Raw genomic sequence first — 13,242 nt, 5'->3', positions numbered from 1 at the left:
TGTGACAAATAGGCAATAGGTATCGACGAGTCCCTGTGTCAAAAACATTATGAATCAAGGGAGAGGAGTAAAAAGAAGAAAAATGAAGATACAGAGTATCGATCCCTGTACCTCTCGCATGTTAAGCGAGCGCTTTACCATCTAATCTACATCCCCATGACTGAATTTTTTTTTATTTATTTCTACATGTAAGTTAATTTGGAAACTAGAAACATAATCAATCAATGAATCAACCGGTTAAAAGTGGTCAAATCTATGCATAAAATGGGCTGTAGAATAAAATTGCACATATCCAACAGAATAAGCTGTAAGTTAAATGTGATAAGAGGAAAAAAAAAGACCAAGCGATTGTGAGTTGTGGATAGGCATGTAAACGGTATTCGAAAATTCGAATACGAATCCGAGATTCGATTTAATCGAATCGAATTTGGATAATTTGAATTGAATATTCGGTCAAATTCAAATATACACTGACCTGATTCGATAAATATCTTAACCAATTATATATATATAATATATAATATAAAAGTTAAAAAAAGGAAAATGAAAAATAGCATTAGTTCAATTTTTTGAACTCTTTCATTTTACCTCTCAAAACCCTAGAAAACCCTAACCCTTCGTCATCATCGGTTGCTACCCAAGCAACCACCATCGGTCCATCACTGGTCACCCCCTCTTCATCCGACCAACCACCAAGCACTAGCCTTTCATCAGAGTTCGAACGCCATCGTCGCTCATCTCGTGTCTCGTCTTTCCTCTTAGGCTCTTACCTCTATCTCTCTTCTCTCTGTCTTTGACTCGTCGCCTAAGCAACCACCATCACCGACGGCATCGTCAGTTACAGATTGGTTTGTGGTGCAACCTACGACGGCATCGTCGCTCATCTCGTGTCTCGCCCAATCACCTATTCGCCGCTACTCAAGCTCAACCAACCCTCAGGCCTCAACCGTCCAACATCATCGGCTTTGTGCTACAACCCACGACTTCCGATGGGAACCCATCGCATTCACACCGCCGAGAACTCACGCTTGCCACCGTCCCCTACCTCTTTTCTCAAGGTGATTACAGTCTTACAGTTACAAATTGGTTCCTATAAAAATTTTTTAGATTTTCAACTCTTTTTCTAATGAGATAGTGATTTAGATTTTTCAACTCTTTTCCTGTGCTAAAATTTTCAGATCATAATTTTTTTATAGTGATTTAGATAATGATTTATTGGTTTTTTGGTTTTTGGTTATGAGCTAGATTTTTTTAGATTAAATGAGAGAATAGATTACAGATTTAGGGTTTATTCATTTTCTTATTCTAATGAGATGGAATAGATTACATATTTTTTAATTCTGAAAGTGTTTGTCTTTTAGATAATGATTTATTGGTTTATTGATTTCTGGTTATGACTTATGAGCTAGATTTTTTAGCTTAAATGAGATATAATAGATTACAGATTTAGGAATTGGTTTATTCATGTAGATAGTGGTTATGTTGCAAATTTTTTTATCCTAATTCTTAAATGATATTGTGAATATTTATTGCTTCTCATTTTTAGTAATTTTATTTTATGATTATCCATTTACTTTGCTAGTTTTAAACTTCTAATATTTTTTTAAACTTTATTTGTGTAATTTTTATTTAGGTTCCATTTTTACTTTTGAAGAAAATATTAAATGTCTTGATCGGTTAATCCTTCTCAATTTAGCACTGAACCTAATGCCAATGGTGAAAATGGTGAAAATGTGAATAGTCCTAGTGTTGCATTGCCTCCATTGGTCCCTAGAAAAAGAAAAAGAATATCTGAAGTGTGAAAGCATTTTGACATAATCCTTAATGCAAAAAATGAGGAAAGAGTTGTTTACAATTATTGTAAACAAGATTTTAATGCAGCAAGCACTAGTGGGACCACTCATCTAGCTAATCATGTTTCGAGATGTCCACAAAAATTACCAAAAGGACAAAGAGAAATTCAACAACAAATGTTGACAATTTTTACAAATGTAAGTGAGTCAACTCGCAGGCTAGAGGGATGGAGATATGATCCTATAAAGAGTAGATATGACTTTGCAAGATACCTAATCAAACATAACCAACCATTTAGCATGGCAGAGCATGAGTTTCTTGAGATTTGGGCTACTAGTCTTAATCCCATGTTTAAAATGGTTCACGCAACACAAGTAAGAATGATTGCATGAAAATCTATGAGGATGAGAAAGAGAAGCTTTATGGCATTCTTGATAGGCTTGATTCCTATATTTACTACTAATATGTGGACATCAGGGCAAAATACTGGATATTGTTGTTTAACTGCACATTACATTGATGATAAGTGGCAATTGAAAAATAACATTATACATTTTCGAGTTGTTAGAGAGAAACATGATGTTGTAAACCTTACTAGAGTCATCAAAGATCTTGTTTTGCATTGGAACCTTGATAGTAAAGTGATGACTTTCATTGTTGATAATGCTTCTGTGAATGATGTTGTAATTAGAAACATGAAGGAGTGGCTTTCTAGGCAGGGTAAACTTCTTTTGTCATGGGAATTGTTTCATGTGCGTTGCACAGCACATGTTTTGAACCTCATTGTGCAAAATGGGTTGGATGTTGCTAGGCACTTGATGGGAAAAATTAGAGAATCAGTCAAATATCTACAAGCTTCAAGTCAAAGAAATCTGAAATTTGAAATGGCAAAAAGTCAATTGAATATTTGTAGTAAAAAGGAGTTGGTTTTAGATTGTCCTACAAGATGGAATACAGCCTATGATATGTTCAAAACTACACTTGAGTATAGGACTGCATTTGCTCAATTGGAACAAATTGATAAAGAATATATAATCTTAATCTGTCTTCTGAGGAGTGGGATATTGGTCAAGTTGTTTATGAATGTTTGGAATATTTTTATGAGGCAACTAATGCATTTTCAAGGACTACATATCCAACATCTAACTTGTTTTTTCTCGATATTTGTGAAATTCGTGTGCAAATTGATGAATGGCTATTGAGCAAGTATGATTATATTCAAGCGATGGCTGGGAAAATGTTGAGAAAGTTCAAGAAATATTGGGATGAGGTTAATTTACCATTGGCAGTAGCAGTGGTTCTTGATCCAAGATACAAATTGGAATTTGTGAGGTATAATTTGCATAGGGTTTATGGTTACGTAGGAGAAAATGAAGTAGCAAAAGTGCGTAAATGCCTTTATAACCTTTATTCTCATAATGCAAATTATGATACCTCATCCACTCTTAATGAAGAGAGTAGTCCCCTTGAATCATCCATAACAAGTTCAGCTCTGAGTGTGATGCAAGAGAGTAAGAAGTATCTCAAAGACTTTCAGAAATTGTGCACAAGTGATGAAACAACAACATCAGTGTTCTATTACAAAAAATCAGAATTGGACCAATATTTGGAAGAGTCTTTAATTCCGGAAATGCCAAATTTTAATGTGCTAAATTGATGGTCAATTAATTCTTCTAAGTTCAAAATTCTCTCAAAAATGGCTCGTAATGTCCTAGCAATTTAAGCAACCACTATAGTATCAGAGTTAACATTCAGTATAGGTAGTAGAGTGTTGGATCTTTATCAGTGTTCATTGCTTCCAGAAACAATAGAGGCTTTGGTTTGTGCACAAAATTGGATTGAAGCACCTCTTAAACCAAAAACTCCATGTAAGTAACTATATTCATATATTTTTTTGGTATTAAGCTTATCATCTTTTTAAAATGTGTATATTAATTGTATTCTATGTTTCTCTTTGCATGTTTTAGTTTCTTTTGATGAAAATGATGCTCATGCAAGTGGTGCATCCAATTAGTATATGTAAGATTGAAAATAATTTTCGTTCTTTTAAATATTTACAAATTGTGATTGATGTTTTTCAAGATTTGGACTAACATGTGATATATACTTTTCTTGCCCTTACTTTTCTTTTCTTTTTTTTTATAGGCTTAAACTTTGGTCATTTGCATGAAGGATAGTTTGGAGCCTTGAACAAGTTGGTTGGTCATTTGCATGAAGGATAGCTCATTAGCTTGAACTTTGGTCATTTTCCTTGGAGATTTGAAGCCTTGAACTATCTTTTATAGTTTTTTTTATGATGGTTGTATGGATAAATTGGTTATTTTAAACTATTTGGGACTGATTTTGATATATGCTATTTAGCTTTTTTATCTTCTTTTTGATTTTGTTGAGTTGACACTTAGTGTGGCTATGTGAGTCTTTAGTTTTGGTGCTTTGACGAATATGGTTTTGACTATAATCTAAAGTAATTAAGTAACTTATGTTTCTCTTTCTCTTTAATTAATTATGGTTGTTGAATAGTTCATGATTTGATTAATAAGGGAAGCAATGAACAGGTAATACTTGAGTTTTAACATCTTTATGTTTATTTTTTCAAAGTATAATTTCAAAGGATTTTTATTAATTAGATTTTTAATTTTTACAAGCTTTTGATTTAAAATTGAGGGAAAACAAGTGAGAATCCAATCCAAATGCAGCCTTGGGTCAGGGTGATAGGCAAGTGAGGGAATGGGATATCGAAAGAGGTTGATTTAAAAGCTGCTACAAACAGTTGAGGTGATAACATCTTTGATTTTAGTCTTTTCCTAATTTCTGTAATGTGCAAGAAATGCCACTTCATTTTCTGTATACATAGGAAATTATGTATTTGAGTCAGTGTTTTCAGTATCTACATTCCTAGTTCCTACTGCATCTATGGAAATTACTTAGTATTTAAAAATTAAAAAAATGAACAACAATTTTACCACTGCGAAATTAAGAACATCCATAGCATTTTAGTTTTTCTTCATAAATTAACCTAAACGGCAGTCGTTTTTATCTAATGTCAGGCTATGAGAAATTGAGAAGAATTACTTTGTTCCCGTTAGTGAGTACCATAGCCATAGGACCACAGCTTTTTCGTTTTGAATTCGAAACCGATTATAAATATTGATATTCGAATTCGATTCGACATCCGACATATATCAAATACATCAATCACATATAATAATTGAATTCGATTCAAATCCAATTACTGATAGAATACATTCGAATTTGATCGGATTTAAAGACTCGAATTTAAATTCGAATCATAATAGATTCGGATTGGATTTGGATTTAATCCGACTCTGCGACAAATTTTCTAAAATATCAAAAATATTGAAAATTTATTTATTTACTAATCTTTATATATAATAAATTAATATAAATATAATACACTAAATTTATTATATACATAAATGCACATATAATATAATATATAGAATATATTTTCATAATTTTAAATAAAATTATATAAAACTTGTATATTAATAAATGTTATATTACAATTGGATGGATGTCAGATCGGGTCTCCAATTTTTGGGTACCATTGACAGCCCTAGTGGATAGGCCAACAAGGTATTTACCGACCCTAGAAAAGTGGAGGTGATATAGTTACAATCTAGTCTAGTTCCTGCTTTGTTAGAGCAATGTAAAGGCCATTTAAATTGCCATCCCTACTCTATCCTCACCTACCCATGTTATTGTGCATGGGAGATGTTCCCAATGCACGGAGATAGTGTTTTGTGGGTAGGTGTGGATAGAATTCTTGTTGGTAAGAGATGCTAAATTCATTTAAATTGAATTCACTTTTGCTACGGTAGTGTTGTAGCATAGAGCTAAAATTGAGAATAAGGCCTTTGATGTATTGCAATGGCTCCACCAAGACGTTACTTCATCTAATTCAAAGTGGAGATAAAGCATGATATCAAAGACTTGATTTTATTGTTTCAGTTAGGAGTGGCAACGGGGCGGGGATTACATTCCCCATCCCCGACCTAGACCCCAAAATCACCCTCCATTCCCGTTCCCGATCAATGTTGGGGAAAGAAATCCCCTTTCATCCTTGACCCCCAATGGGGATGAATTCCCCATCGGAGACCCGAATTCCCGATTTTGTAGCCATTAACAAAGCAAAAATGCTGAAAACATAAGCAAGCGAGAGAAAGAGAGACTGAGACTGAGAGAGAGAGAGGACCATTGCGATTTGAGGCCGACAACGAGAGAGAGAATCTGACGGGCGATGACGACGATAGATGAAGGTCAAAGGAAGATTGAAGAATTGAGTTTCAGTTCTTTCTTCTTTGAATATCTTTGTCCTCTGTCGAGACTCAAGTGGTAGACTAGTAATCAATGACAATATGTCCGACGATGTCCGACCTTCGACGGGCGAGTGGCAACAGCGACGACGGTCGACGAATCGGCAACGAAGACAAAGGAAGAAGAAGACTAGGGTTCACGGACTCACGGTTCAGAGTTCTCTGTCTGTGTCTGTCGACTATCGAGTGTTTTGTTTTTTAAGTTTTAATCGTTAAAATTAAATGACCTATAATATAATATATAATATTATATAAATAATATTATATATTATATATTATATTAATTATATAACTATATATTTATTAATCAGGGCCAGGTCGGGGCGGGGATTGCATTCCCCATCCCCATCCCTGAACCCAATCGAGGATTCAGGGATAGCCCCATCCCCGACCCCGACCCTGCTAAAGTATCCCCATACCTGGCCCCTTCGAGTCGGGGAGCCCGAGTACCCGTCAAGGATGGGGAAAATTGCCTCCCCAAGTTTCAGCACAGGGATACAACAGTATTGTAGCAAACGTGGTTTGACTTAAATTTGTGATCCGACTAATACAATCTCGAGGGCCCTATGTCTATCCTGTAATGATTTTGTCTATATGTTAAACACTTCGGTTGTGTTTGGCTGCAGTGCAATCATATTTGTACTAATACAAATGCATAGGAGTGCAAATGTAAAGAATGTAAATTCAAGTTTAATTTTTGTTTGGGTTTTAGTAGGTCTTGTACTCCAATCAAATAAAATAAGGTAAAATTTGACAACAAAAATAAATCAGAATTTGCACCCAAATCATTTGCATTCTCATAATTTTGCATCAGTGCAAATTTATTTGCATTGCAACCAAACACAACTTAGGAAAGACTAAAACGCATTGCCCCAAATACCTGTATCTCAATCTTTAAACACCCCCCCCCCCCCGCCCCGAATTTCACAATGGCACTAAGGCTTCGTTTGAAAATGATGCAAATAGAGTGTAAATGCAAATATACAGAGTATGAAACGGTCCATACAAATGCAAAGTTGGGTTAGCTTTGCATTAATAAATTTACCTTCTTATCAAACAGACTTTTAGGCTAAGTTTGGAAGTAGTACAAATGCAAATATGTAGAGTGCAAAACCTTAAATTTTGTACTATTTTGTATGTATTTACACGGTACATATTTGCATTGCACTTTTTCCAAACTGAGCCTTAGTTGTAAGGGATGCAAACACGAATCCAAATAAAATATATGCCTTTTTTTAACGAAAGCCCACATTGAATGCAAATTTACTTATTTTTTACCGATGCACATTTACTTCTCATTTTCGATGTAAATATGTTTTCTATCATTTGTCAATGCATAACTGCACTCTTGCCAAACACTAGAAAAACTGAAGGAGAATACATATTTAAACCTGAACCAGGATTTACGCTCCATTTGCATTGTTTCCAATCAGAGCCTGACCGGTTCGTTCCAATTCCAACAGTTTGATTGGATAAAATGGGATTTCAATTCTCAAGATTCCCACCTGATAGAATGACATTCTCCCATTTGAGAGTGACCATTCCTGTCCTCTCTTTGAAAATGAGAATTTCATCCCAACCAGCCAAACAAAGACATGCTGCTTAGAAACCCCCAAACCTTCTCTTTACCCGGCCAGTCATGCATATCTTAAAGAATCCAATTCAGATTCCTATCTGAATCAACCAGAGAGGACTGGTGAACCAACCATGGGGATTTCAATCCCAATTACAACAGAAAATCAAACAGACCCTTAGAATGGAGTTCACATCTGCCCCTCACAGAACGTGCCCAGAAAATGCCCTACATGCACATCTCAGTATGCAATGAAAACATCTTTCATACTTGTTATTGGGACACCATGCACTCATTTTTGTGTCTTTCAGTATATGGGATACCAACCGGAAAGACCATTTTTTGGTCTTTTGAGCTTCCTGTAGAAAAAAAAAAACATGCCAAACACCACCTAAGTCTCTAGAACTACTAACAACAACAAAGACACTGCAACAGTCAGGGACTAGGGATTGAGTAGTAAGGGTAGCACTAACCTCTTGGATTTGCAACTCGTCGAGAGAAGCCTTATTCTCTACACACATAGCAAATGTTAAGGATTTAGTCTTTGTGGTTCTATAACAAGTCCAACAAGAGGGAAGAGGAAAAGAATAAGTAAACTGGAACAAAGGAATTCTTCTTTAATTCAATTTTACTTATGTTACAAACTCGGCCTGCTATAGATATGGCTGATTAAGAATGATAAACAATTTAGCGCCTAAAAAAACACAAAAAAAGGGGTAGTCAGGCACTCAGAAGCTCAAAATGGAAATGGAAATTAGCAACTTGGTGGGATCAGTCACGTGATCTGACCTTGTACGCTACACCATCCATCCTAAACCCTAAACTCCCAAAACCCCAATCCTATACCTTAAAATGAGTGTGGAAAATGGCTAGTAGGACACATCAAAGTTTTAAAACCGAACTGGACAATACTGTTCAAGGGTCCGGTTCTTGTGTCGAATGGTCCGATAATTTGAACCGAATAGATGGCCCATTCTGACAAAAAAAATTAAAAATAGAAAACGGACAAAAATCGTTAGATGATTAGCAGTTTGCTAATTAAATCAATGGTTTTTGGCTAAAAGACGATTCTGGGGTAAAATAGGTGATCGGTTCCTGATTTTTTTTAGCCCGACAATCTGGTCCGGTCCGGTTTTGAAAACCATAGGACACATGTCCAACATGGTAGGAGCCAAGTATTTTTAAAATAGGGCTGGGTTTGTGACTAGATATGTTGTATGCAAACACCCAATATAAGCCTCTTTGCATCCTGTCCCTATTTGCATTCACTTAAACCGGTGGGTGTTTTATTTAGTTTTACAGTTTACAACAAATGTAGCCTTAAAATCATAATCTAAAGTTTAAACACTTTTAAACATGGTTTTCAAAACTGGACCGGAAAAATCGGGAACCAGTCCATTTTCCCCCAAAACCGTTGATTTTGGTCAGTAAACCGCTGAACCGGCTGGTTAGTCGTTCGAATTGTTTGAACCGTTTGGGTCGAACAGTCAGACTGTTCAAACTAGTAACTAGACCCCTAACCGGTTTGTTTTTAAAAACCATGCTTTTAAACCCCAAAAACACACATGCACATGCTAAAATTGAGGCTTTAAAACCACAAATCATATATTCTAATTTCCTTTAGGTTTAGTTTGAAAGGAACATAAATATAAATATGTACAATACAAATACATACAAAATACAAGATTTTACACTCTACAAATTTACATTTGTATTCCATCTAAACTGAGCGTTGTACATATTTGCATTTGTACGCTTTTAGCAAAAAGATAATAATAATAATCCACTTATCCGAAACCTTTAGTTTTTGAAACACATTTTTTGAAGCCTTAAAGAATGCAAGCAAACCTGATATACTGAATTGCACATTTGCACCATTTTCACAGGAAGAAAGGGATTCTTCTTACCTAGCCTACCTACCGGTATCTACGAGTCCCTGTCTCAAAAAAATTATAAATTGAAAAAGGGAATGGAGATGCGGGGTATCGATCCCCGTACCTCTCGCATGCTAAGCGAGCGCTCTACCATCTGAGCTACATCCCCAATGAATGTTATTTTAATCTTTTAAATATAATTCTGAAAATGTAATTTAATCTAGAAAACAAAAAAAAGTAACCAATCAATGAATCAACCGGTATGTGCAGAATAAAACTGCACCCATCCAACAGAACAAACTGTAAGTTAAATGTGATAAGAGGCAAAAAAAAAAAAAAAAACCTTGTAGATAGTAGGGCTGTAATTGGATCGGATGTAGCAAAATTCACATTTGATTTGATCTCATAGCATACATTTGAATCCGATCAGGTTTAAACATTTGGATTTGAACCCAAATCCTACCAGATTCGGATTTAATCCAACTCCACTACAAATTTTCTAAAATATCAAAAATATTGAAATTTTATTTATTTTTTAATTTTTATATATGTTAAATTAATATAAATATAACACACTAAATTTATTATATACATAAATTTACATATAATATAATATTAATATATAGAATATATTTTTATAATTTTAAATATAATTATATAAAACTTATATATTAAAATTAATAAATTTTATACTATAATCGGATCGGATGTAGAGTCAGGTCTTGGATTTTCATGTACCATTGACAGCCCTAGTGGACATGCCAATTTCCTAGACACTAGGGTTGTTCATAACAAGACCCAAACCAACCAACCCAAGTTGGCCGGTTTTTCTTCAGCACCGGTCGGTTTTGGGTTACAAAAAAACATAAACCGATGGTTCGGTTCGGTTATTTCAGTTTTACTATATATTTCAATTTTACTATATATATATATATATATATATCAGTTTTATTTCAGAAATATACATATTATATATAAAATATCAGTTTTAATCCATCAAATCATTTTTAATTTTCAAGCATCTAGCCTTTGCTTTCTTAGACTTGAATCATTTACCGTTCACACTGAGAGAATCATTCACAAAACCGACCCAAACCGATTCAAACTGGCTAGGTCGGTTTTACTTAGTATTGGGTCGATTTCAGTTTCATTTCTAGGTAAACCGACCAGGTCGGGTCGGTTGAAAAAATGTCAATAAATCGACCTAACTCGACCCGTGAATAACCTTACTACATACGACGATTCTATCCACACCTACCAACAGCACAATCACGCATGGGGAATATCTCATACTCTTACATGTTATTATGCATGGGTGATGTCTCTAATGGAAGGAGGTAGTATTTTGTGGGTAGGTGTAGATAGAATTCTTGTTGATAGGAGATCCCGAGTTCATTTAAATTGAGTTCACTTTTGCTAGGCCTTCGATGTATTCCAGTGGCCCCACCAAACGTCACTTCGTCTAATTCAAAGAGGGGACAAAGTATGACATCAGAGGCTTGATTTTATTGTTTCAGCGCAGGGCTACAACAGTATTGTAGCAAATGTGATTTGATTTAAATTTGTGATCCCACTAATCCAATCTCGAGGGTCCTATCTCTATCCTGTCATGATTTTGTCTATATGTTAAACACTTCGGCTGTGTTTGGTTGCAGTGCAGTCATATTTGTACTAGTATAAATACATAGGAGTGCAAATGAAAAAAATATAAATTCTGATTTAATTTTTGTTTAGGTTTTATTAGGTCTTATTTTATTTTATTTGTATTGTAATCAAATAAAATAAGATAAAATTTGAAACAAAAATAAATCAGATTTTGCACCCAAATCATTCGCACTCTCATAATTTTGAATCAATGCAAATTTATTTGCATTCAAATACCTGTATCTCAATCTTTAACATACCCCCCCCCCCCCCCCCCGAATTTCACAATGATGCTAAGGTTTCATTTGGAAATGATGCAAATAGAGTGTGAATGCAAATATGCAAATATGCTAAGGTTTCATATAAATGCAAAATTGGGTTAGCTTTGCACTAATAAATTTACTTTCTTGCCAAACAAACTTTTAGCTGTAAGGGATGCAAACACAAATCCACATTGAATGCAAATTTACTTCTTTTTAATCAATGTATATTTACATCTCATTTTCGATGTAAATATGCATTTGAAAATATGTTTCCTGTCATTTATCAATGCATAACTGCACTCTTGCCCAACACTAACAAAATTGAACCAGAATACATATTTACCCTGAACCCAGATATACACTCCATTTGCATTGTTTCCAATCAGAACCTGATTGGTCCATTCCAATTCCAACTGTTTGATTGGATAAAATGGGATTTCAATTCCCACGATTTCCACTTGATAGAATGGCATTCTCCCATTTGAGAGAATGACCATTCCTGTCCTCTCTTTGAAAATGAAAATTTCATTCCAATCAGCCAAGAAAAAAGACAAGCTTTTTAGAAACCCCCCAAAAGTGAACAAAGAAAGGGGTAGTTACAATGATCAGGCACTCACAAGCTCGAAATTGCCAGCTTGGTGGGATCAGTCACGTGATCTGACTGTTAAGATTCAACGGTTGCTCGATGTGATCTTCGTTGGTGGGTTTGATCAAATGTGGTCAAGGGTTGGGAGTCAACTTCAATACTCTAACAATACTGGGATCACGCTCACATGAAAAGCCCAAGCTGTGGCAGCGGTGAACTCGCAAGGCTGTGGTGTGCTACACTTAGCCTAGTAGGGTTAGGTCTCGCTCCATCTAATCTTGTGGAATGCGATCTCACTCCCGACTTTGTTTGGTCTTGAATCTTATAGTCTACAATCTTGTAGGTTACACCATCCATCCTAAACCCTAATCCTATACCTTTAAATGAGTGTGTAAAATGGCTAGGACACATCAAGGTTTTTAAATCGAATCGGACAATAAATCGTTCAAGGGTCCAATTCCTAGGTCGAACTGTCCGATAGTTCAAACCAATGGATGGCTCGTTCTGACAAAAAATTAAAAATATAAAACAGTCAAAAATCGTTGGATGGTTCGAACGGTTTAAATGGCTTGAATGCCCGAATCAGTGGTTTGCTAATCAAATCAACAGTTTTTGGCCAAAAGACAGTTCTGGGTAAAACGGGTGACTGGTTCCCGTTTTTTCTAATCCAACCATCCGGTCCAGTCCAGTTTTGAAAACCATGGGACACATGTCCAACATAGTAGGAGCCAAGTATTTTCAAAATAGGGCTGGATTTGTGACTAGATATGTTGTATGCAAACACCCAACATGAGCCTCTTTGCATCCTGTCCCTATTTGCATTCACTTAAACTGGTGGGTGTTTTATTTACGTTTACCCTGTAAATAAACAACAAATGTAGCCTTAAAAACATAATCTAAAGTTTAAACACTTTTAAACCCCAAAATGTATGCATTTGTACATTTTCCAAACTGAGCCTTAAAAGGAGTGCAAATGCAAATATGTAGAGTGCAAAATTTTTGTATGTATTTGTATTGTACATGTTTATATTTATACTCCTTCTAAACTGGGCTTAATAATAATAATAATCCACTTATCCGAAACCTTTAGTTTTTGAAATTTCTTTTGGTAGCACTTTTTTTAAACAAAAATCATGCGTATAGGCAAACACCCCATTAGTTGTCGTAGCTA

The 13,242-nt window shown here is 35.1% G+C and overlaps 1 protein-coding gene and 1 non-coding gene across 2 annotated transcripts; one reads left to right on the top strand and one right to left on the bottom strand.

Moving 5' to 3' along the window:
* The first annotated feature begins 2,258 nt into the window (after positions 1-2,258).
* On the top strand, positions 2,259-3,451 carry LOC148790743 (zinc finger BED domain-containing protein RICESLEEPER 2-like). The gene is made up of 2 exons (XM_088890348.1): positions 2,259-2,866; positions 2,920-3,451. Exons 1-2 carry the CDS (start codon positions 2,259-2,261, stop codon positions 3,449-3,451), a joined length of 1,140 nt encoding a protein of 379 aa, XP_088746474.1.
* A 6,223-nt stretch (positions 3,452-9,674) lies between these two features.
* TRNAA-AGC (transfer RNA alanine (anticodon AGC)) lies at positions 9,675-9,747 on the bottom strand. The gene has a single exon. It is a non-coding gene; the product is annotated as a tRNA-Ala (tRNA).
* Between the last annotated feature and the right edge of the window lie 3,495 nt (positions 9,748-13,242).

The sequence above is a fragment of the Nelumbo nucifera genome, chromosome 6, assembly GCF_055504915.1.
Source record: "Nelumbo nucifera cultivar China Antique chromosome 6, China Antique-T2T, whole genome shotgun sequence".
NCBI classification, from domain to species: domain Eukaryota; kingdom Viridiplantae; phylum Streptophyta; class Magnoliopsida; order Proteales; family Nelumbonaceae; genus Nelumbo; species Nelumbo nucifera.
This window is presented reverse-complemented; position numbering and strand designations above follow the sequence as displayed.